This window comes from Dermacentor silvarum, chromosome 1, assembly GCF_013339745.2.
Source record: "Dermacentor silvarum isolate Dsil-2018 chromosome 1, BIME_Dsil_1.4, whole genome shotgun sequence".
In the NCBI taxonomy this organism is placed as follows: domain Eukaryota; kingdom Metazoa; phylum Arthropoda; class Arachnida; order Ixodida; family Ixodidae; genus Dermacentor; species Dermacentor silvarum.
The window spans coordinates 286,415,850-286,440,181 of record NC_051154.1 but is presented as its reverse complement, the minus strand read 5'-3'; the positions used below and the strand labels follow the sequence as shown (position 1 = coordinate 286,440,181).

Sequence of the window (24,332 nt, the reverse complement as noted above, 5' to 3'; positions counted from 1 at the left end):
ACTGTATGTTCTCTTGTGAGGGCGGCACTTGTGTAAAGGCCTCACCTTTAAATCTGGGTCTAAGTATTTAGGGAAAGAAATATAGTTTGAAAATTATCTGTGCTTGAGCCATGTCTCTCTCCTAAGTGCGCACCTTGCAGGGGTGGATGCTCTGTGCCAATTACTCTAGCTTGGTCCAAAGCAGGAATTTAAGAACTGGTTTTGGTTAAAAAAAAAAAAAAAACTGGCCGTTAAATTTAGTGGGATGCGTGCCTTAAGTAGAAACCACGTGGCCTTAGCTGTGTGGTTGCTAATGCTTAGCAGGCAAATCTAAGTCCAACTTAATCCGTCTTGGTGGCCCCTTCTGTAGAAAGTTCCTATGTTTTTATGGTGCATATTCCAACTCTGCTCCCCTGGAGGAGCAGATGTAAACAGTCTTGTGTTTTTCAGTTCATCATCATCAGCCTATTTATGTGCATTGCTGGACGAAGGTTTTTGCAGCAATGTACACTCTCGTCCAATATAAAAGGGAACACTTCATTTATGTTCGAACCGCAATTCCTGCAAATGTGCAAGTCAGAACCTCCCTACTGCTATTTGTTATGTTGTTCTCCCGCTGAAGAATCCTGCTCATGGAACTTTTCCTTATTTCGAGCACACACAAAGAAAATTACTGGCTTTGAACACAAATCCGGTATTTCTTTTCTTATTGGACGACTCTGTACAATTACCCCTCACCCGCCGTGGCTGCTCAGTGGCTATGGTGTTGGGCTGCTGAGCACGAGGTGGCGGGATCGAATCCTGGCCATGGCGGCTGCATTTCGATGGGGGCGAAATGCGAAAACACCCGTGTACTTAGATTTAGGTGCACGTTAAAGAACCCCAGGTGGTCCAAATTTCCGGAATACCCCACCATGGTTTTGGCATGTAAAACCCCATATTTTAGTTCTTTTCAATTACCCCTCTAATGTGCCAGCTGACACCTACTTATACCTGCAAATTTCCTAATTTCATCACACTGCCTAGTTTTCTGCCATTCCTGACGACACTTCCCTTCTCTTGGCACCCATTTTGTAACTCTAGTAGACCATTGTTTATCTGCCCTATTACACATCCTGCCCAACTCCATTTTCCCTCTTAATGTCAACTAGAATGTCAACTACCCAGCGACTGCTCTCTAATCCACACTGCTGTCTGCCTGTCTTTTCTTGTTGCACCTATCATTTTTTGTTTTAGTCTTTGCACGGTCCTTAAGTTCTTTTCAAGCTTCTTTGTTAACCTCCATGTTTCTGTCTCATATGTTATCGTTAGAATGCAATGTTTTATGCTTTTCTTTTCAAGGATAGCAGTAAGCTTCTGGTCATGTTTTGATAATGCCTGCTGTATGCACTCCAACCCATTTTTATCCTTCTGTAAATTTCCTACGCATGATCATGGTTCCCTGTGACTAATTAGCCTAGGCAAGCCTACTCTTGCACAGATTCTAGAGGCTGACTGCCAATCACAAATTCTCGTTCTCTTGCCACGCTATTGACGTTACCCGAGTCTTCTGCATAATAATCTTCTGACCTACTCTTATACTTTGTCAGCTGAGGTCCTCTGTTCAGTTACATTATGCTAAAATCATTAGTATTCAGATTTCATGGGAAGGGAAGGAATCTCTGAATTATCAGAATGCTAGATTAAGAATGCATCAAGAAAACAAACAAATGGTTAATGCATCATCATGCTTTTACTTAGTGAAGAAATTCGTTACCCTCGTTTACATACTCAGCAGAATCTGTGCACAAACAGCAATTTTCAATAATGATAGGGCTTGCTGGGCCTCCTGGCATTCTTTGCAGGTCGCGGGATCGAATCGCGGCCACGGCGGCCGCATTTCGATGGGGGCGAAATGCAGAAAACGCCCGCGTGCTTAGATTTAGGTGCACGTTAAAGAACCCCAGGTGGTCCAAATTTATCCAGAGTCCCCCACTACGGCGTGCCTCATAATGAGATGGTGGTTTTGGCTCATAAAACCCCACAATTTTTTGGCATTCTTTGCAATGTAGTAGCAGCAGTGGTCAGACATGCGTTTTAATTCATACAGACGTGATCTTCACTATCGTGAGCATATCCAAATTATTCTGACAACAGTGAGTGCACTTTTTTTTCTAAAAAAAATTGACTTAGATATGATATGCACTTTGGATTCAAGTACGAAACTAGCATTGCATAGTGGCAAGCCATCGTCAGGGCCATGAAAAATTTCTGTAATCCAATTGAATCTGCACTTTGCTGTTGGGGGCTGTTGTCAAAATGTGCTGTGTTATTATGTTTGCCATCTTATCTCTGATTTGTTCAAAGACTGGCTATATTTTTTCTGATTGGCTCAAAACAGCAGCATGGCCGAATTCCACAACGTAGCAGAATTTGACAATGTCTGGCCGAACAGTGCCTCAGCTGTTCTACCAGACAGCGCCTCAACTTCAAATGCCATAGAGGGCACTGAAGATCAGATAATCTGAGGCTGTTGTTTGTGATAAGGAGGTGCCTGACAGCAACGATGAGTGAGGGCCTGTCCACTGTAGCTCAGATGCAACAAATATTTTCTTACAAGTCCGAACAGAATGCCATTACTCTCTCTCTCACCATGAAAGATTGGTGACAGAAGTGTCAAGGGCATTTCATTTATCATTTCTTGAAGTATGAAAATTAAGGCGTGGGTCACGAGCGAGGACATGGACATTTTTTTTTCTGGCCGTAATAATCGGGTGCACATTACAATCATTAAAATCTTGCCCTATAACTTTATTAGTTGTAGTGCTGCCAATAGTTGGAGTTTTCGATCCAGCACTGTACCTTATTGCCTTTGAATGCTGCAGGTTCACGCACGGTGCAGTAGTGTTTGCTCTTCACCACCTGTATGGCGGCACAGCTAGCCCTCCACGAGAGGTGCACGTCTCGGAGCTGGCACTACTGGCTGAAGTGCTTGGCGTTGACAGCTTGCGACGGGTGGTGCTGTCTCATGTGCGCACCTACTACTGCCACTTCTTCCACAAGGTGGGCCTCGCACTATATTTGTATGCAGGGCTGTGCCTGCTGTGCGCTCCTGAAGTATTGACCTCAGGAGCACACGTGTCTGGCTAGAATTTTCCTGCACACAATAAGAAAACCACCTCATTTTAAAACTTCCTGTACAGTAAGAACTAGGGTTGTACAAATATTCAAAATTTTGAATACTGCTCACTGATTTATATTCAATTCGAGAATTCACTGTTCGAAGTTGTCGAGTATTTGTTTCTCTTGAATGTTTAAGCGATAGCATTTATTGAAATCTGGAGGGAAAGAGAACGATACATGTGAGGGCAGTTCCGAATGATCCTGCTGTAGGATAGCTACAGTTGCTGCGAAGGGGCACCATTTCCTGAGCGAATACACAGGGAAGATGACTTCTTCTCAATAATTTCCAGTCATTTAATAAGAATAGGTCATAATGAGGCAGCCTGTATACGAATTTGTTCAGATTTATTATTTGGCCAGGCTCACAAAGTTTGCCTCCCTTAAAACAATGTGTGATGGTGTAGTATCGCACTTCTCTCCTTCAGCAAACACAACACTGTGTATTTGCATCTAGTAACATGCTGTTCCCTTGTTTCATTACTATCATTGCCATGGTGCCCCAGGTAATTGAAAGCAGTTATTTACAATTTACGGGGGAGCTCCTCAGTTATCCAGGTGTCTAATTGTGAATGGTATGAGATGCATGTGTCAATTTATATAACCCTGACTTTTTTTTTTCAACAAATGGACTCAATGCAAACTTCATATTCTACGTTGCTTCAGGAATGAAAAAGATATTCATTATTCGATTAGATAATCAGTGGCCGCTTTTCTTGAATATTTGTATTCATTTGACTAGGAAATTCCATTATTCGAACACCCCTAGTAAAAGTTCATTAATTTATGTCTTGCTACACTGGCAAAGACATTGAGTTATAGGGTTCTCAAACAATCAAATATAAAAACAATCTACCAGGGAGGTGTTTGATACAAAGTTCAGATCAAAATGTATGAAAACAAAAACCTCTCTCTCTCTGCTCGACTGACTCAAGCATGCAGCCATTCAGGCGGACAAATTATCGAATGGCACACTGTAATGTGTATGAAGTTTTGGTTGGCCTTTTATATTGCATCTATGGAGTGGGTGGTGGTGCTGCGAAGCTGTCCGAATAATCAGTTGGCAACTGTATATGTGTGTGCATTCTTTTTTTCTTTTCTCTCGTATTGTTTCTTTCATCCTTCATCACTTTTACACCTGAAGTAGCATGCCAAGCCTGTCACCAGGCTAACTGATCCAGTTATAAATTTTCTCTATCATGTGCATGCACATTTTGTGATGTTTGGTTGATACATATGGTTCCTTGCGATTTATTCTTGGAATACGCAAGTTTGTCGACAATGGTTCAGCTACATGGTGCGAATAATGTGGTGGTGAGTGTTCAGTATTCTGTTGTATGAGGCTAGCGGTCTGGGCTGACGCAGTGCCAGTTTTCTTAGCTGTTTAGCTCAGAAGGCTGGAAATGCAAAACATCTTTATGTTCACCACAGTAGATTCGCTTTGAGGTTTGCTTGCCACTGCATTCTCAGATTGTAACTGATTACAGTCAAGTTTTACTGGGCATTACCTCATTAGGGCACTGAATGTTCTTGGCATGGTGAGCACCATTTGCAAATGTAGCCTGTGGCACTGTTGAGCTTGTTTTGTATGTGTACTCAAGGATTAAGTGTGTACAGCATACTTGACCCATGCATTTTAGGAAGTATTGCAGCAAGACAAGAGCACTGCTCCCATTTTGTACTGCCACACTTCAGTTGAAGGTTGCATGAACACACAAGGGAAACATTGTGGTGGCCATGTGACAGTGAGCATGTACAGCTGTACTACTATACATACAGATCAATTGTTGGCGTTTAATTCTTACTTTTCGTTTTTCACTTCCTGTTGCAGCCTTGCAGTCAGTGCATAGCGGGTGTGGCCGAATGCCTGCAGATGGCACCGTGCTGCAGTGGGCTACGGGAGTTGCAGACACGCGCTGTACAGTGGGTAGGGCGCCACTATGTTCGTGTCTGGCCTCATCGGGCCTTTGCTACTGTTCCCGAACACTGGCAGCAGCAGTGCTATGCCGCCACACTACAGGCACTGGTAGGTTGTTCAAAGTGGGGCAGTGAAGTGAGCTAGTAATACTGCGGCTGTATTCTGCAACAGTCGCTTTGGAACCAGTTCACTCAGGCTGTTACGTCACTCAGAGGAAGCGTGAAACATCTCAGCACGTGGGAGACCAATCATCAAGCTGCGATCTGCCGAGAGTTAGCGTCATAATTTTTGTTTATACTTTGGGAACGATATAGTAATTGAAGGATGTTGCTAGTTCGATAAAAAAGATTTGTTTGTATAAAATACTGGCACGTTTAATTTCCAGTAACAGCTGTGAGCTTGCTCTGCGGACAGCTGCTGGTGGTTTAATTTTATGTTGCGTTATTTAATTTTTTTGTTGCTAGGTGGTGTGCCATACATTTTAAGCAAATGAAGCAGTTCTCTTTGGGGAATGTAGGTTGCGGCTCTAATATGGTTCTGCCTCGCTGGGGTTGTGCTTTTTAGGGTAGACAATTGCGATGTGAGTTCCGTCCACACATCCCACCACTTTGGGAATCTTGCCACGGTCAAGAAAGCATTCCTTGACTGCATCTTTCTCCTGCACTGTGGAGGGAAATCTCACCCACACTTTTTTTTCCCTTCAACTGTAATGGCCCTTGGGACTTCTGTAAAAATGCGACTGACTGACAGTTGCGACAACCCAATCGCTTCTTCATTCCAGATGTACTGCTGAAAACCTCCCCTGGCAAAAAAAAAAATCCAGCGCGCAAAGCACTTTGATCGCAGTGTCAACACCACTAAATCTTTGTGGTCTGAGAGATTCTTCTAGCTCGTCGCAAAGCCATCGCACTGTGTCTTTGGAGAGTCTAAAATGCCTTTGGAACTCTTCCTTGCTCATGTGGAACTTATCACGCCATTGCCTCTCGTCGCGCCATTGCCATTGTCTTTCACCAAATGCTCGCCAGCAACACAACCAAAGGAGCCACCATTGGCGTCTCTGTCTCATCACGTTGGCCAGCACGAGACTGGCTGGTGGCCACAGTTGTCTTGGCAACCCTCGAGATCATGCTCGCAACCACGCGTGACCCTCGAGCGGACATATTCTCCATGGTTCCGCTCGTAGCAGACATCGGGTTCGCTTTGCAGATGATTAACAACCTGTGAGACAACAAAATTTGTAGTCGCACTCGCTAGAGATGATGACAGCCAAACGCCGGCCAATGGCGCTTGTGAGAGTGTACCGGTTTCAATGCGAACTGTTGTAGAATACGGCCCGTGCCTTACATTGTGCTAAATGAATGCATCAAATGTAAAAGTGCTTGTGTACTGTTATTGAGGTGCATGGTGATGGTAGTTAAAGGTTGCAATGTCAAACTGTTACACACAGTCAAATCAAATTCTGGGATTATAGCCCAAAGCAACACACAACCTATGAGCTAGGCACCATGTGGTTAGGGAGTCTGGTATAATTTTGACCACCTGGGGTTCTTCATTGTGTACCTAAATGTAAGTACACAAGTATTTTTTTTGTGTGCACCCGTCAGAGGGCAGTCACGGTGGCTGGGAATTAGGGTGCCTCGATGTCCGCCTCCGCTACAGGGTGGAGACACCGCTTTTTGTGGGCACCATCTTGGTTCGAATGTTCCCGTTCGCTGGCACTGCCCGGCATGTAGCGATTGAGGGCTTTTGGTAAAATGCGCAGAAATTGGGCTCAGTGAATCCCTTTTGATGGTAGGGCTTGCACATATATTGTTAGTAACAAATAGGTGAGGCTTTATTTAACGTTAAATTTAAGCTGTGCTGTTCGGTAGTTCCAAATGCAAAGCTATTCATGTCTGTTGGTTTTTGTTTGCGTAGCACCAGTACTTACGGTGTTGCGTTAGTGTGGAGTTAATCTAGCCAATCTAACCAATGGCAGAGTACTGCCTAAGCTGCTGTGGACGTCTTTTCATCACTTTCACAGCACTCGTTGCAAAAAAAAAATGCTCACGACCAGATTAAGAGACGACTGACTACACGGCACGCTAACTGAAATTTCAAAGATTAATGAGCACCACATGTTATCAGTCGGCTTTCTCTTCATTTGAGTGCATTTCCCCCCCTATGCAAACATAAACCAACTCGCCAAAATTACTGCTTCAACTTAGCTTCAATTGATTCTTCTATGCACTGAACCGCTGTTACTATTCTCTATCTTTGCCTCCTACTTCGGTTTTCATCCTTTGCATAAATTATCCTGTAAACACTCGTCGATTCTTCTCCGCAGTGATTACAGTAAAACCTCGGTGATACGAATCTCGCGGGGTCGCGTGAAATATTCGTATCACCCGAAATTTGTATCATCAAAACATACACAATATAAAAAAAAATGAATTTATTTTTACCAGAAAAGGATTTCTAATAGTGGAATCCCATTGATACCTTCCTCGCTGCTGCGTTTTCCCGGCTGCTACGTCGCGTTTTCGCGGTCCCAACCTAAATCCCATTGACTTCCATGTATAGTCGAATCTCGATAATTCGAACTCGCAGGGGCCCAAAAATTTGTTCGAATTAAAAGGACTTATTTTTGAAATATTCGTCACGACGTACGAACAGTGCGATTCGTGAAATATCGCGGCGCGCAAGCACATATCGAACGAGAGCCACGAAACTGCCCGCGCTCGCTTCGCGATAACGGCAGAAAACGAAACTTCAGGGAGCGGGCGGCGCATGCATGGCGAGAGAGCGAGGTTGTGAATCGGGGACCATCGCAGGTGAGGGAGGAGGGCGGCAGGGGAGCGGATTTGGCCTCGGCAACTCTGTCGCTTCGGTGGCTCCCCTCGCCCTTCCTCTCAACACCCTTGTAGCCCCCTCACCTTCCGACTGTCTCCGTGCGCGTCCGCTGCTCCCGCCGGCCCGGCGCCGCTTAGCCCGCTCCCTGAAGTTTCGGTTTCTGCCGTTAAAGCGTTGGCCGAACTGGGCCTCCGCCGTTGCTTCCCTCTGCGCTGCAGCCGCAGCGTTGGCTGAGACGTTGGCACGTACACGCGTGTTCCAGCGCCACGCAGAAACGGCGACCTTGGCGTGATGCCGCGGTTTATTTTCTTTCTTTTTTTTTAACTCCGCGCGGCGTTGAGGGTCTCGCCTAAGTTTTTGCTCTCTGGCGGTGTCGGAGCAATGCCGGTCGGAGGCGCCGCCACGTGATTTGGCGCGCTGCTGTGCACGGTGCGCGGTTTAAGTTGCAACAAGCGACCGGCACGTTGCAGATACGACGAACCTGCGCGGGTGCCGTTACTGCCGTATCTTGAAAGCGATCTGGGACGTGCGCATAGTGCGCCCGCGCGGACCTTAGCGTCAAAATGATCTGCGATGTTAACAAAGTGCGCCTAGTGCCAGTAGCTTCGTATGCCTTCGACGTTTAGTTCGTGTTAAAGCGAGAGACAGCGCAAAGGTCAATTTGCTCGCTGCTCGCTGCTGCTGCTGCTGCTGCGTTTCCGTTGCTTCAACTTTCGGGCGAAACTGCGGCTTTTTTTCTCTTTTTCTTTCGCGGTCCCTTGAAAAACGTATCAACGGGACGTTTTCTTCTGGTCCAAATCGTCAACGATCGCCTTCTGAAAGGCGTATAAGTGCGCGCACGTGATCTTGGGAATGTTTTCGCACGCCACTGAACGCCTGAGCAAGTCGAGTGCAGGGAGCGTTTTTGCCGTCGGGGCTGCGCCGCGGTCATGGTTGCAGCATTGGTGCTCGTCTAATTTCTCGCTAAGCATCGGCTAGGCTGTGATGTGTTCCGGTCCGCTCGACGTGGGGACCAATGAGAGATTGCGCAGCCGCGTTACGTAGTCGGTTGCTTGGCGACTATGGATCCCGCCCAGATCCCGCTGTGCCGGCTTGTCTGTGCCGGTGGCCCCGCTGGCTCGGCCGCCGCCACTGTTGTTCACGCGTTCGTATGATCCGTAGCGGCGCGGCAACACGTTCGGAACAGCCGATTTTTTTCGTATTGTGAGCAATGTATTTCGGCCGGGGAATGTTACGAATTCATATCACACCGAAATTCGTACCAGCCGGGTTCGTATCACCGGGGTTTTACTGTATTTTCTGAGTGATTCTGTTCCACACACAACCAAGAGCACCATCCACCTACACATGCATAAAAAGTTGCAGACCTTAGATTTCATTTTTGTAATTATCTATGCAACATGTCTAAGCAGTACTAGATAGATAGCATCACCAAAAAATACAGCTGAAGCACATCGTTTTAGGTCTAATTCTGCTAATTTTCTGTTTATGAAGCTCTAAACCAGATATTGGTATTTTTGGCAGAAAGTGAAAGTGTCAATATACGTTGAAGAGCATATATAATGTATGGTATTATTGAACCATTCGGGTTGTACTAAACTGGTCTCGGTTTGAGAAAACTGAGTTCGCATAGATTAAAATAAAACAAATGAGTTACGAAGTGAGAACAAGTGGAACTGTACAACCATGGTGTGATATACACAAATACATAATTACAAGCGAACACATTGCTAATCGCAAACAAAAACTGCCATATCTCAATTTTCTGATTTGCAGCAGCTCATCAGCTACACCAGAAAAAACACGGTGCTTCTCACTTGAGGTTCGTGCCTGCAACAGTCTTGCTTGCCATACGACTGGCCCAGTTCGTCTGGTGTGTTCAACCAGCGCGTATAAATGCGAAGTCAAACGGAAACAAAGCAGCTTAGCAGCTTGTCAATTATGTCTGGATGCCTGACGCAAGAAATTTGTCTCACACTGACATGTTTACTTATGGCTACTTTGAGAGTCTTCTTTGACTGCTTTAGACGACTGAGATCTTCCTTCTTACAAATGTGCTTGAAGACACTTTCGTATTGAAAGGCAAGGTTAAGAACTTCCCGGCTTGCATATATATTACCACCTTTAACGTACTACTTTAACTGAGTAAGTCCGTTCTCCTTCCTTGGTTGTTCAGCCAGCAACATTGCAGTGCAGTCTTCACAATGTTGTACAGCAGAAACTATTGGCTTCAGTAAGAATCCAGGCAAGTGTGCTAGGATGTCTTCCTCTATTGAGGAAACTGGCTCCAGGTTGACTTTTTCATCGATGCCATCTTCACTGCCTTCTGGCTCGCCTATGCTTTTCACTTGCTGTATTTCTCCGGACAAGAGGTCTACCAGATACGCACTATCCTCAATGTTGTAGCCAGACGTCTTTGGCACCTTCAAGAACTGGCTCATTGAAACTATCTTCAGTGCATTTTTTAAGTCATACGAGCTCGGAACTGGTGCCCTCATCCTAATGACTGAGAAAAGATTCCCTAAACAGTCCTGTGCAAGCCTGCCAGTGAGTAGAAACTTGTAGCCACATTCGTCTAGTAGAAAAACATGGAGCTTCATAATAATGTCCGTAGACATGACCCCTGGTTGGCACGGCTTCCAAACTTTCCAAACACCTATGCCCAATCCCCTAAACACTTCGGATGCAAGGTCCAAAGCAGAGATTGCCTCCTTGTATTTCAGCATATCCGTGAAGCTCAATGCAACCACTGGATGCTGGGCCGTCAGCATATACAGTATAGACCACTTATAACGTAACCGCTTATAGTGCAAGACCGGTTATAATACGGTCTTTTCAGACTCCCGTTAATTTTCCCATAGTACTCTATGTATACGTGTATCGCTTATAGTGCAGTTGCGGGACACGAAATACAGGTTACAGTGCGGCTGCCTGGAAGTTTGGCAGTCAACCTAGATGGCAAACGCTCCCCTCAAGCCACAAATACCGTAGTTACTCGAATCTAACGCACACTTCTTTTCCGATAAAACGGGCCCAAAAATTGCGTGCACATTAGAATTGAGTACGACACTAAATCTGCATTACCATATAGCCGTCGGCATTTCAAAATGGCCGCCTCGCACGCGCGTCGAGCCTAGCTACTCTCGAGCCTAGCTACCATAATTTCCTCCATGTGCTGCAGTACACGTGCTTAGGCAGTAGTCTACCATCTGTCTTCACGTTCTCTGCGTCTGCTCTATCAGCATGTAGTACCGAGTTCATCATGATGCCGCATTTAAAACGAAAGTGATCATGTGTGCGGAGACGGACGGAAATCGGGCCGGCCCGCATCACGGGCGTTCGGAGAATCCGAAACTTGCGTTCAGGACTGGTGCAAACAGGAGAGGATTTTCGCCAGCAAAGCAATGCGGAACGGTTTCAGTGGACTAAAGCAGAACGTAATCTGCGACGATCCACTTGGGCGATCCGATCGCCTTGGCCCTATCTTGAAAGCAATCTGTGATGGGGAAAGTTCGTCGCACGCCGTGCTTTCGCCGCTTATAGCCGCGTTGAAGTGAGAGGCATGATAGCACGAAGGTTAATTCGCTCGCCGCGCTTCGTCACTCGAGCGTTTTGACAGTTCGTTTCCACGGTCAACAAGCGAGATGTGTTCATGTTTGCTTTTGTGCACGTCACACCGTGCTTGTTAATTTATTTAGCAAGCGAATGCAGAATCTAGAGCACGGTAACTGCAACGGCAGAAATGCACCTGGAGTGTCCATTATCGCAATAAAATAGTTGTTTTGGTTATAGTGCAGTACCGCTTATAGTGCGGATATTCGAGACTCCGGCGACTTACGTTATAAGCGGTCTACACTGTACCACGTGAAAACAAGTTCAAAAAACCAGGCGGTTGTTTCTGCCTCAGCTGGAAGCTTTTTTTTTTCTATCAAGTACCTAATGGCTGCCTGGGAGGGGACTCTCTGAACAACTGAACAACTATGCCCACTTTCATTTTCATGAAGTGCCCATGCGACACATGAGCTGCACTTAGGTTTGGGGCCACTTGTAGTTGCTCTTCGTTCTGTAAGCGAATTAATTCTCGGACATGGACAATTGCAACTTGGGCACATGGCAAATTATGTTTCGAAAAAGTCTCATCATCCAACTGTATGACGTCTTTCTGTGCAAGGTGCCCTCTTATATTCTTAAGCATGTGAGCAGCGTCCGGCAAGAAATACAACTCCTTTTCATTGTCGCATGGGTGTGGAACACTGCACACTGTCACTGAGCTGCGCGAGTCTGACAAGTTCAAAGTTCGCCACATGGCGCGATTGGACGAGCCCATGTCACATGTGATGCGACGCACACGAAGTGAAATTTCAGCACAGAGCTTGATGAGGTGAAAGACAGTCCTTTAAGGTATTACCAGGTACATAAGCCCCTGTAAAGTGATATGCAATGACCTGTTTCCAGCGGCTGTTGATATCACCAACCATGAAGACAAGCTCATGGTTTGCCAGTTGGTTGCTCTCGGGAGGTGTTCCAAGAAAAGAGTCGCTGCCACGGTCAAGCTATACTTTGCTTGGGATTTCCATTTCATCTAAAAACAAGACGCAGTCCTTTTCTATCTTGCTCATCGTGGCAACTTTTGTCTTCATAACGTCGAATATTTCCGACAGTACACCGGGCTGTGAGGGCAGAGGCTGAAGTTTTCTGCACAGTGTTCTTTTTGACGGCAGAGAAATCTTTTGTTCCAGCAGAAGATTGTAACCTGTTGACCCACAAGTAAATTTCAGCTGCAGGGCTTTAACTGTTTGGGCACTCCAATTACAGCCTTTACGGTTGTCTTTCTGGAGGGCAACTTTTTGGTCCTGGTTTAAGAACTTGAAGTTTGATGTCAGAGCTGCCATGCGCCACCCAAGACTCTTCGTTTTCTTTGTTTCCAGTTTCATTTTTTTTGTGTCATTGAATCTTTTTTGTGGTGATGCGTGCCTCTTCTGCAAGTCCTGCAAAGTTTTAAGCACTTCGCTTGGCAAAAGCGAAAGTGGATCAACTGGCTCCTCCTTCGAGTCGGAGCTGCTTGTAGCTTCCGGTTCCATGAAATCACTAGCGTTCATTTCAATTTTGTTCACGTCCGAGTCACTAGCAGTCACCATGATTGTCTGCTGTGGATGGAGAGCGTTCACTGCATCAGCTGTGTGAACTGCAGGAACTGTCCTCTTAATGAGAAGTTTCCAGAGTTTTTGTGGAGCTGCAAGACAAAAAAAGTCTTTTAATCTGTACAGTTGTACTCAAAAAATGGGCCACATAAAAATGAAATAGAGCACCTTTTTTTTCATTAGCTGGCAGGCCTAGCAAACACAAAAAGAGTCCATGAGAGCACATTCATATTGCCCTGGTTTTTCACACCTTATAACATCTACCGACTAATCAAACTATCGTGACGAACCTGGGTCAGTATAACAGCACAGTATTATACCAAGCACATGAAGCATGCAAGAAGCTATATGCAACACTGAAGATTGTCCTCCCCGCGAAATAAGAGCATCTTCGAGGGAGAGTAAGGCGTATTTTCTGCTGAACACTGGAAACTTGAAATTACTCCTTTCGCTTCGCAACACGCATGGACGTTGGTAGAGAGACGTGTGTGGTGCAGTTAAACCTCCTCCTTTGACAGGGGGTTAGTGGGTTAAGGACTTTTCTTTGGCATCTCGAAATGAATTTGGAATCGACTGCATACATTTCGTCTCTTCACAGACACTAAAACTACACAGCTGTCTCTAATTCATTTATGTTGCCAATTTTTGAATATTAGAACAATATTTTGTTGTTTCTTTCCAAGGTACTGTCAGCTGTTATACAAAACCCTTGCAGGAACGAGAACAAACAATGCAGTTCAAGATGAAAAAGAAAGAGTGGTAAAAGTAATGAGCACTGCAGTAAAAAATAAATAATATATCAACAATGTCACACTAGTTCCAACAGTTCCAATAAATGAAGAGAATGGCTACAAACAACAAGAGAACAAAATCATGCACAAGGTGGGTTGGAAAAGAAAAAAAAAAGGGCGTTTTACTGCAAAACAGCAACAATCGGTAAAAGGGCAAACCATCACATTCACCACATGTGTGGATCGGCCCGAAGGCTCGATCCACACATCCGTATCTTGTGTAAACGCACATGCCAATGCGATTTAATTAAATACTGCTGCGAACAAGATTGGGTCTACTAATACTCTTCACAATATTTGTTCGACAGCTACGGCATAGACACTTATTATGAAATCAGAAATAACAGTTACATCTAAAATTGAAAAGTGTAGGCACAACTGTGAACTTCAACAACTGGCGCCCATCCAGACGATTTGCTTCTAACTGGCTGTCCTCAAATGGAGCTGAAATCGATGGTGGCATGAAACAGCATTTTAACACTACAGTGAGAACATCGAACAGTTATGGCAACTTCTTGTTCCTCTGCAGCCGTTCTTGTTGATTTTTTAGAGAGTAAGTGCATCGTTGTGACGCTGTCTAATAATAGCGCCCATGAAAACAGCAGATTCACACAATGATTATGATATGCAGCTATAGCGAGACAAGTATTTAATTTGTGTATAAATGTTCAACAGCATTCGCATGGCATCATCTGCGATAACTATAGTTCTTTCATTGTCCTTTGTGTTCAAATCAGCTGCGCTGATGTGCAGCAGAGGTGACATCTTGGCCCTTGGCGCTGCCAAACCACGTGGAAACTTAAGGGGGGACGCAGGTTCTAGAATGGTAAAAAAACGCCGAAAAATTGATTTTTGGAAAAACGCATTTTAGGAATGTTTAGGCCTTCAAGCAGCTGCCCTCAAATTATTAACCCTGATTTCGATCGGTAAATAGGAAAAAATCGGCTTTCGAAACGCCACGGGAGACGCGAAACGACCTGCGGCAGGCAAAATTTGTTCAAACTTCCCCCGCGCGCCGCGGGCGCAGCCGCCAACCGACCGCTGCCATTTTGGGCTTGTTTTGTAGCTGTTTTCTTTGTGAGCATTTTGCGCCAGCTCAAAATGGCGCCGCTCAAGCTGAACGACCGCTCTCGCCGTTTTCCGAAGGGTGGTTCCGGGCCTGATTGGGCGGAGCGCGCGTGCGCAAGGCGAGCCCCCCGTCTCGCGCCTCCCGTTGGCTGGCGCGCCCACCGAGGCGGCCGTTTTGCTTTTTTTGTTTGTTTTGCGTGCGCCGCCGTATCTTCGTTGCTCCCGGTTTCTCGCGGTCGTCTGCTACACTTGTGTTCACGCGGCTCTTGCACCGTCTTTTCGTCTTGCGCTCGTCTGAAGATAACGCGTTAATCTTACGGAAAGAAACGAAAGTATCCATCGAATGCACGGCTGAAGATCGCGCACGAAGGCGCGCTACCCAAACGGCCGGAACCACGGCGTCCTAAGCGGCGCATCTAACATGGCCGTTCATTCTACTGGGCAAATGCCTCCTATAGAAGATGCCTGCCGCGTGAGCCGAGAAGCTGGTTCCTGCCCCTCTCCTCTTTGCTCTCCTCCACCGGGGTCGGCTGCGAACGCTAGCTGCGGCGGCCGCTCCAAACCTGAACCATATGACCCTGCCTCCGAGATTGCAGCGGCGTCTGTATCAATCCTGGAGGCAGGACCCGCGGTCTCTCGTCAAGCCATTGGTCGAACGCGTGCCAGCCTCGTAATCGTCACTTCCTCCGCAACAGGAAGTAGGGTCGGCATCAAGCGCCGTCTCTCCGCGACCACCCTGAACTACGGGAACCTCCGCTCCAATGGGAAAACGAGCGACGCGGCAGGCATCTAGTAAAGGAGGCATTGACTGGGCATAGCTACGGCCCATCTGATGTCATCGGATCGTCAGCCAGTGCATCCAGCGGCACCCAAGACTGTGTTGATATGGCATACTATTCAGCGCAAGACTGCGTTGATACGGCGTACTATTCAGCGCGGTGCGCGAACGGTTGGCACAAGCGGAACGGCCGGAACCACCTGTTGCGTCCGAAGCGGCACATAAACATCGCCGTTGATTCTACTGGGCATCGCTGCGGCCCATCTGATGTCATCGGATCGTCAGCCAGCGCATCCAGCGGCATCCAAGACCGCGTTGAGTGGGCGAGTCAGCTGAGCGCGCGAGAAGTGCGGCGATATTGAAGGAGTCTCTGGCATCATAGTGCGCAACGGACCGGAAATTCAAGCTGCTAGTCGCAAAAGCTTCAGAAGTCGCAAAATGAGCATCTAGACAGTAGTGATACCAAGGTTAGGCTTTCAAAACGGCACAAGCCAGCAAAGAACCCTGCATATACAGCCCTGGCATGCTGTAGAGCGAAGTGTTGTTGAATGACAATAATCAATTTTGGTCATTCAATAAATATTCCATAAATGCGTTATTTTGACTTGAACATTGTGTAAGTTTATTTGTCTATGGAAAGGCTACTTTATTCTACAATTTTTGTATTCATTTAGCTTGCAGGCCACTGGAACGGGCACATGAAGTGGTAAATGTAGTTTCTCATGCTGGTTTAGGGGCAGTACATGCTTTTCCCAGTTTTCTGGCAGGGTACAGTCATGTATTTAGTATAGTTATTCTCGTGAAGAATAGAGCTACAAAATGGTGTCATTAATATTGCTGTAGCTGGATTCTAGAAAAAGTTGCAGCTGTCTAAACTTCAAATGCGTTTTTCTCAGTTCGATGTTTTTACACACCGCAATCAGCCTTACGGGGCTTTTTTCTATGATGTTGTGGAGTGACAATAACAAGTTTGGTATCAGTGTATTCGTAATGAAATGATCTAGGGGGTGATGCTATTTATGTTACTCTAGCATCATTTCATAAATTACAATCAAAAGTAACAATGAGTGAAAATAAGAAAAATATATTCACAGTCAATGTTGGTCTCCTTTCTTACCTTTATAATGCTTTCAAACAAATAAAAATAGCATCACCCCCTAGAGCAAGTCTTTGGCATTAAAGTCATGCTCTTACTTTTTGTCTTTGACAAGGATAAATTGCCAAAAAGCCCCGTAAGAAGTACTCATGAAATTTATTTTCAGATTTTAATACTTTCTGAACTCGAGTAGCTATCAAAAAACTAATTATAGATTAGAAATCGGTGTGAAAAATTGATCTAAACAGTGAAGTTTAGTTAAGATAGAACCAAAACTAAAGAAAAAGTTTTTAGAACCCACGTCCCCCCTTAAAACAGTTGCTGCTGTCATGGCAAACTAGTGAAAATGCCTCGTCACAGGCTATGACACGTCAACAACTCACCTCGCATATCTTGGTGCTGTCTGTCGGATGCCAACGGTCACGTTTCACTTGCCCCTCCCATTTTTTCTTCGCTTGCTGTTACGAGGGAAGTGAAACATTCGTTGGCCTTTTGCATATGAAGCAGCACACAGTGGCCTGTCATAGCTTTCGTTGACAACTCAGGTACTCTTTGAAATCAAACACCAACACATTTACAGCAATGTCCCGCGCTAGCCACTGCATTTCTGACAACACAACGCCAGACACCTTTGAACCAACATGGCGCATGGCGCCCCGCGAAAATGCGGCGGCACGGCCTAGGTCAAAAGGTGTCTCCATCCTGAAAGCGGCGGTGCTGGCATCGAGGAACCCTACTGGGAATTGAACCAGCAATCTCTTGCTCAGTACCAGAATGCCATAGCCAATGAGCCACCACATTGGGTTGTTGCAAGCAGGGCCTGAGGTACTTCAACACCAATTATATAAGGTGCAGTTTTGTGCCAAGGTTATGGCACATATTGTATGCAACCATGCTTTGTTTATTCATTCGTTATGGGGAGTGTTTTCATTGACTCGCCAAAAGCCATCATATGTATACATAGTGAGTGACAACTTAATACATCAAGAGTGACTTCCAGTTTGTGGTGTTTATCAAAGCTGGTTAGTTGTGGAACTAGTCAGCAATGTGAAGGAGAGGCTGCATCTTCATGCACAAAATACTGGTGGAAGTATAAGGGGTGGATGGCCCGCTTGCATGGCTTAGTCATTAGAGCATTGTGTGTGATAAACAGAGGCTTCAGCTTTGTTCCCTCTGGTGCATTCAGATCATTCAGACCAAACTTTTCCAAAAGGCAAATCCCGTTGCATCCTGTTACATTTTCGCTAATGTGATCCAAAGCTGCACCAACAGGGGTTTTCTGCTACTTTCAAAAATGCAACTAATCTCTATAGGACGAGTCGCTTTTCTATCAAGCGACAGCATTCTTTCATCATCTACTTCCCCCAGCAAGAAGTAGAAACTGCAAAGAAGGTGTTGGTAAATGCTGAGCTCCTCATCAACCACGGTGTAAGGACGAAGAGTTTCAGTGACCTTGAAAGCTTTCCGATAGCAAGAAAAGGTTCTCTGGTGCTCTGTACAAAATGTCACTTAAGAAGAGCGCCAACTAATTGAAAAAAAAAATTGATTGTTTTATTTGCTTCATCACGGTACAGTGTTAGTAATTATTCACAATTGAATAAAAGCAGTCATCGTCACACACATAAAGGGCAGAGGACAAGTCCTCTGCTTCATGACAGGTTATCAAGCTGAAAATTTTCCTAGTCACTTCATGTATATTATGAGCATACACATTTACATTGTGAATTGTTGGTCGTTGATACGATCCTCATGGGAACCGGAAAATAAAGCGTATCATCTAAAAATCGTATTATCCGTACATAATCGTATATAAGAAAAAGAAATGGTATTGTCAAGTACACAGGAGAGACAGTATTTACAGGCTGCTGCTACCAGAGAATGGCTGTCCCGTCTTCCTCTTCGCATAGCACAGCGGTCCTTTAATGGCAGGCTCATACGCAATGCCTCGTAACATCACTCCCGGCAGACTGAGCGCTGTCACAGCGCCTTCTAAAGTCAGTCAGCACTACTGGTGTAGTGGGGTTTTAGCTGCAACACATGGACAACATCAGCAGCAGACATAAAAGATAAAGACGGGCGATGTTGGGGTGCAGTGATGAGGTAGTCAACGTCGTTGAGCTTGTGGAGGACTTTGTAGGGTCTTGTGTAGCGAAGGAGGAGCTTCTCGCACAGGCCTTGGTGTCGAGACGGCGTCCAGAGTAGGACCAGAGATTGAGGAGGGTACTTCGCGGTGCTGGTTATCATAGTGCTCTTTTTGGGAGGCCTGCGACGCACATAGCCTAGTGTGAGCAACCTGGTGAGCCATTCTGGCTCGAGAGACATCCTGAGCATATGCGGTTGGTACGGATGGATCAGCAGGAAGGAGCATCTTGAAGGGCAATGCAGGGTTGCGGCCGTACAGGAGAAAGAACGGCGAATAGCCGGCAGTGTCATGTCGGGACGAGTTGTAGGCAAAAGTAACGTAGGGTAGGGTGGTGTCCCAATTGCGGTGATCAGTAGAGACGTACATGGACAGCATATCCGTGAGAGTTCAGTTGAGCCACTCGGTAAGACCGTTGGTCTGTGGATGGTAGGCTGTGATAAGGCGATGTTCAGTAGAGCAGCTATGCAGAATTTCGTCAATGACCTTTGCAAGGAAACAGCGGCCACGATCTGTAAGAAGCTGGCACAGAGCTCCGTGTCGAAGAATGACGTCATTGGGCAAAAAGTCTGCAACGTCGGTAGTGCAGCTACTGGGCATGGCATGCGTGATGGCATATCTGGTGGCGTAGTCGGTTGCGACGGCAATCCATTTGTTGCCAGATACGGACGTAGTGAAAGGTCCGAGCAAGTCAAGGCCAATGCAGAAGAAGGGCTCTGGTGGAATGTCGACAGGTTGAAGCAGGCCAGCCTGAGGAAGAGCAGGACATTTGTGGTGCTGACAGCGCTCGTAGGCAGCAACGTATCGGCGCACTGAACGATACAAGCCAGGCCAAAAGAACCGCTGTCGCACGCGGTTGTCGCGTGCAACAACCGCGTGCGACAGCGGATCCGCACCTACTAAGGTCGCACGTGAACCTTAGTAGGTGTGGATGGGTCAAAGTGAGCCAATATAGGTGATGACGTGAGGAAGTTGGTCAGCGCCGAGAATGCAGTCGCTTGGTCGGGGCCCCACGAGAAGGGCACATCCTTCTTGAGAAGGTCGGTTAGGGGTCGGGCTATGATGGCAAAATTGCGTATAAAACGGCAGAAGTATGAGCATAATCCAACGAAACTCTGAACAGCTTTAGTAGACGAGGGCACAGGGAAGTTCTTGACAGCACTAATCTTGGCAGGGTCAGGTGTGACACCTGTAGCACTTACAAGATGACCAAGCACAGTGATTTGTTGTCTGCCAAAATTACACTTTTTGGAGTTTAGCTGGAGTCCTGCTCGATGAAAGACAGCTAGAATGGTCGCCAAATGAGTAAGGTAACTTTTAAACGTTCGGGAAACACAATGATGTCGTCTAGGTAGCAGAGGCAGATAGACTATTTGTAGCCACGAAGGAGAGAGTCCATCATGCGTTCGAACATGGTGGGGGCATTGCACAGTCCAAAGGGCATAACTTTGAACTGATAGAGGCCGTCCGGTGTGATAAAGGCAGTTGATTCTCGATCCAAGTCGTCAACAGAAATCTGCCAGTAACCCGAGCGCAGGTCTATGGATGAGAAGTACTTTGCACCATGAAGACAGTTCAGGGCGTCATCGATCTGTGGCAGCGGATATAGAGTAAAAGCTTGTTAATTCGGATTTCTAGGGACCTGAAAAAATGTCCGAATTATCGAATGGTCAAAATATACACAATAAATGCATGAGTTTTTTCAACATACCTTTACTGCACAAAGTAATCACGGATGCTTGTCTGTTTTCGAGTAGAAATCCGCGCGGACACAATTTTTCTGAGCCCTTCAAGGTGCTCAGCAGCTCGCATGCTGTCTGCAGTGCCAAAACAAAATTCAAGGACGACGAGGGACTCCGCGGCTTCCTGCACAGTGCAAGGGGGCCTGTGTGGCTCATGGTGTGGCTGCTCCTCTTGATGCTCCTCCTTATTCTCGGATTCGTCACCATGTATGACCTCCTTGACGATTTGCTCATCAGTCGGAGAGCCGGGAGTGGTAACGCCATCATCAATGGCGATATAATTATCGAGTGTCACTGCATCAGGCAGAACACTTCTGAAATCCTGCCCGTCGTCGGCACCGTCGTTTGGCGACAATTTGGCTGCAGCAGCATCGCTGCTAGTCGGGCACAACAAAGCCACTGTGCCTGAAACAGTGAGCGATGACGTGCGCAGGCGTATTCTGCCACACATGCACAAAAATGCTAACTGCGCTCAGGAGACTCGCGTCGTATTGTTTGTCGACTTCATGGCACAGGAGCATACGTTCTAACACGTGCCGACGGTACTTGGTTTTCACATATTGGATTATGCCCTGGTCCATGGGTTGAAGCGCCGATGTCGTATTCGGCGGCAAAAAAAACAACTTCAATGTTGTTCAGTCTGATGGCACTGTTATGGGCACTGTAGTTGTCCAGCACGATTAGCACTTTGCGGTTCTTGGCAGAGAACTGTCGATCCAACTTTTGGATCCAAGTTGCAAAAATTTCACCCATCATCCACGCTTTTTGGTTGGCACGGTAATCCACGGGAAGAGTGTTAATGTCCTTAAAGCAGCGTGGCTTTTGCGCTTTTCCGATGACGAGAAGCGGCAAGCGCTCTGTGCCCATCATGTTGGCGGCTAAAAGTACGGTCACTCGTTGCTTACTTCTTTTGCCGCCGACACAAGGATCCCCTTTCATAGTCAAGGTTTTGTCTGGCAAAGCTTTGAAAAACAGTGCTGGCTCATCAGCGTTAAATAGGTTATTCGGATCGTAGGCAGCAAGGTGCTCCAGCAGCTGAGCACTCTTCCAGTTGTTGACCGCGTCTTCGTTCACGGCACCTCTTTCACCGCAAACGGTCTTGAAGACGAGGCCATGTCTTTCTCTAAAGCGTGCACACCATCCTTCTGATGCTTTGAAGGAATCGATGTCCATCATCGCTGCAAACTTTTCAGCTTGTGCCATAATCAGCGGTCCGCTCAACGGCAGGTTCGCATTACTCACACTTACCACCCACTGAAGAAGGGCTTCTTCCAACTTTGGATGAGCTGCTGTTTGTAGCCGCTTTCTCGATGCGCCGAACTTCTCACCTTCAAACGCCTGAAGAATTTGCTCTTCATTTTTAACATATGTACTAAGAGTACTTCTTTTAACATCGTACTTCACCATCACTTCTTGTCGAGAGAGCCCGTTTTTCAGGGCACGCAAAATTTCTACTTTGGTGGCCAATTCCTTGGCCTCGTACTTGGGCCGCTTTGCCGGCGTTGCCATCGGCGGAGAGCGCGGTCACACGAGCGCTCAGCAGGAAAGCACCAGCAACGATCAAGCTGAAGGAGCCGTACTGAATCGTTCCTCGATAAAACGGCGTTCAACGATGCAGCACACCAACGTGAGCAAAGCAACAAAATGGCACTGACAAAACCAACACGCTAAACGGAAGAAAAAAAAACAGAGAAGGCGTTCATCCAGCCTTAAGTCAAGCCAAGTCGATAATTGATGTCCATGGCGATGCTGCTTTTCAGCTTCACTGATGTTCCCAATACTTCTGTTTTTCGTTTTCGAGCCTGGCTACCGGCCCGAAAGTCACTGAATTATCCGATTTGCGGTCAAATCCGTCCGAAATAACGAGCGCCCAGTCTCGTAGAGTGATGCGTATATTTAAGGGAACCAGATCACGCATCCGAATTAACCGATTTTCCGAATTAACGAGAGTCGAATTAACGAGCTTTTACTGTATGTCTTTGCGCGTTATTTCGTTTAAGGCACGATAGTCGACGTAAAATCTCCTGCTGCCATCCTTCTTTTTGACCAAGACGATAGGTGACGCCCACGGACTTGAGGAAGCCTCTATGACGCCTTTGGAGAGCATCTTGTCGACTTATCGTTGTGTGACCTGGCGTTCGGAATAGGACACATGATATGGTCGCCCTCTGATAGGAAAGCATCTCCGGTACGTATTCGATGACTTACGAGAGACGTTTGACCGAGAGGGCAGTCATCGAAGTTGAAGATATCCCTATAGGTTGTTAGGTTCCATGGCTTGACAAGTCGGAAGATCAGGGTCAATCATTGTGGTAATTTGGTCGGGGAGTGGACTTGCCGGGCCGGTTGCGAGAAAGGACGACGAACAAGTGTCGGCGTCTAGTGCCGCGAAGTCGCAATCATCAAGCGCAGACACATTGGCCACTGAGATGCCTTGTGGGAGAGCTTGGGTCAAGTTGCTGAAGTTGAGAAGCGGGAGCTGGACGTGGTTGTCGACAACAGTCACGAGGGTGTGTGGTACAGCAACATTTCTGGTCAACAGCACTTCAACTAGTGGAGACTAGTGGAGACACTATGTAGTCGCCGTCTGGAACAGGTGATGCCGTCGTCAAGTTAACACACGTGGTGGCTTGCGGTGACAACTGAACATAATCGACAGAGCATAAGCAGTGTGATGGTAAAGCTGGAACATCAGCAAGTTGAGGAAGCTTAATTTGAAGCACACCGGTTGCACAGTCAATCAGAGCGGCATGGGCTGACAAGCAATAGAGTCCGAGAATGATCTCGTTGGGGCATTGCTCGAGAACAGTAAACAAAACAGATATATGGTGGCCAGCGATGATGATGCGAGCTCTACACATTCCAATGACTGTGGGACTTCTTCCATCAGTGATGCGAATAATACCAGTAGCGGCGGGGGTAAGTACTTTCTTGAGGCAGCAACGAAGGTGATTACTCATCACGGATATTTGTGCCGCAGTATCGACGAATGCAGGAACAGTTGAGCTGTCAACGTCGACCAAGTTTCGTCGTGTCGGCAATACGAGAACATTTGAGGTGGAAGTCGAAGATGCAGCATCACTTCTAAGAGCTGCATCTCTTAGTTTTCCTGTTGAAGGTTGAGCAGTGACGTCAGACATCGTCGTAGAGGCGAAGGAGACGACGGACGACGCACTGGCGGCTAACAGGACTGGTGACCTCGGGGCGACGGGGAACGGCTGAGCGACGTAGGGGTGGCATCGGCTTTGTACGGCTCGAAAGGCTGAGAGTGGCAGTAGCTATCACTGTTGTATGGCTGGTATGGCTGAGCGGGCTGAAAACGGCGGTACTTGTCGGTGCGGCTAGCAGTGTCATCCCGGGTTAACGGCGACACTGTCATGAGTAAGACGCCGGCGGCGCCATAAAAGAAGACAAAGACGATGTGAGCGGAGCGTTCTGAACGGCGCGAGCGCGCGAGGCGCGTGACCCGAGGCGTGATCGAAGGAGAAACGGCGTTGTCTGAGCATTATCGACGTGGCTCCGGGCCAGGAAGGTCGCATCGCCAGCACCGCTCTGGCGACGGGAGACTTGGGGGTCTGGCCGAGTCCGTGACGTTGGCCGTCCATGGTGTGGCCGTCGACCTCGGCAAGTTCGAGTGAGGCTCCTGGACCGGCTGCAGCCTCTCACGGCAGGACCGGGCACCCCAGAA

At 46.9% G+C, this 24,332-nt stretch overlaps 1 protein-coding gene across 3 annotated transcripts in view; it reads left to right on the top strand.

The window, feature by feature from the left end:
• Positions 1 to 24,332, top strand: part of LOC119437191 (uncharacterized) — a 135,774-nt gene that overhangs the window by 35,685 nt on the left and 75,757 nt on the right. For all 3 annotated transcript variants that reach the window (XM_037704249.2, XM_049660352.1, XM_049660353.1), the window contains 2 exons: positions 2,844 to 3,021; positions 4,970 to 5,164. In XM_037704249.2, coding sequence (XP_037560177.1) covers positions 2,844 to 3,021; positions 4,970 to 5,164 — 373 coding nt within the window. The remainder of the gene's footprint in view (positions 1 to 2,843; positions 3,022 to 4,969; positions 5,165 to 24,332) is intronic.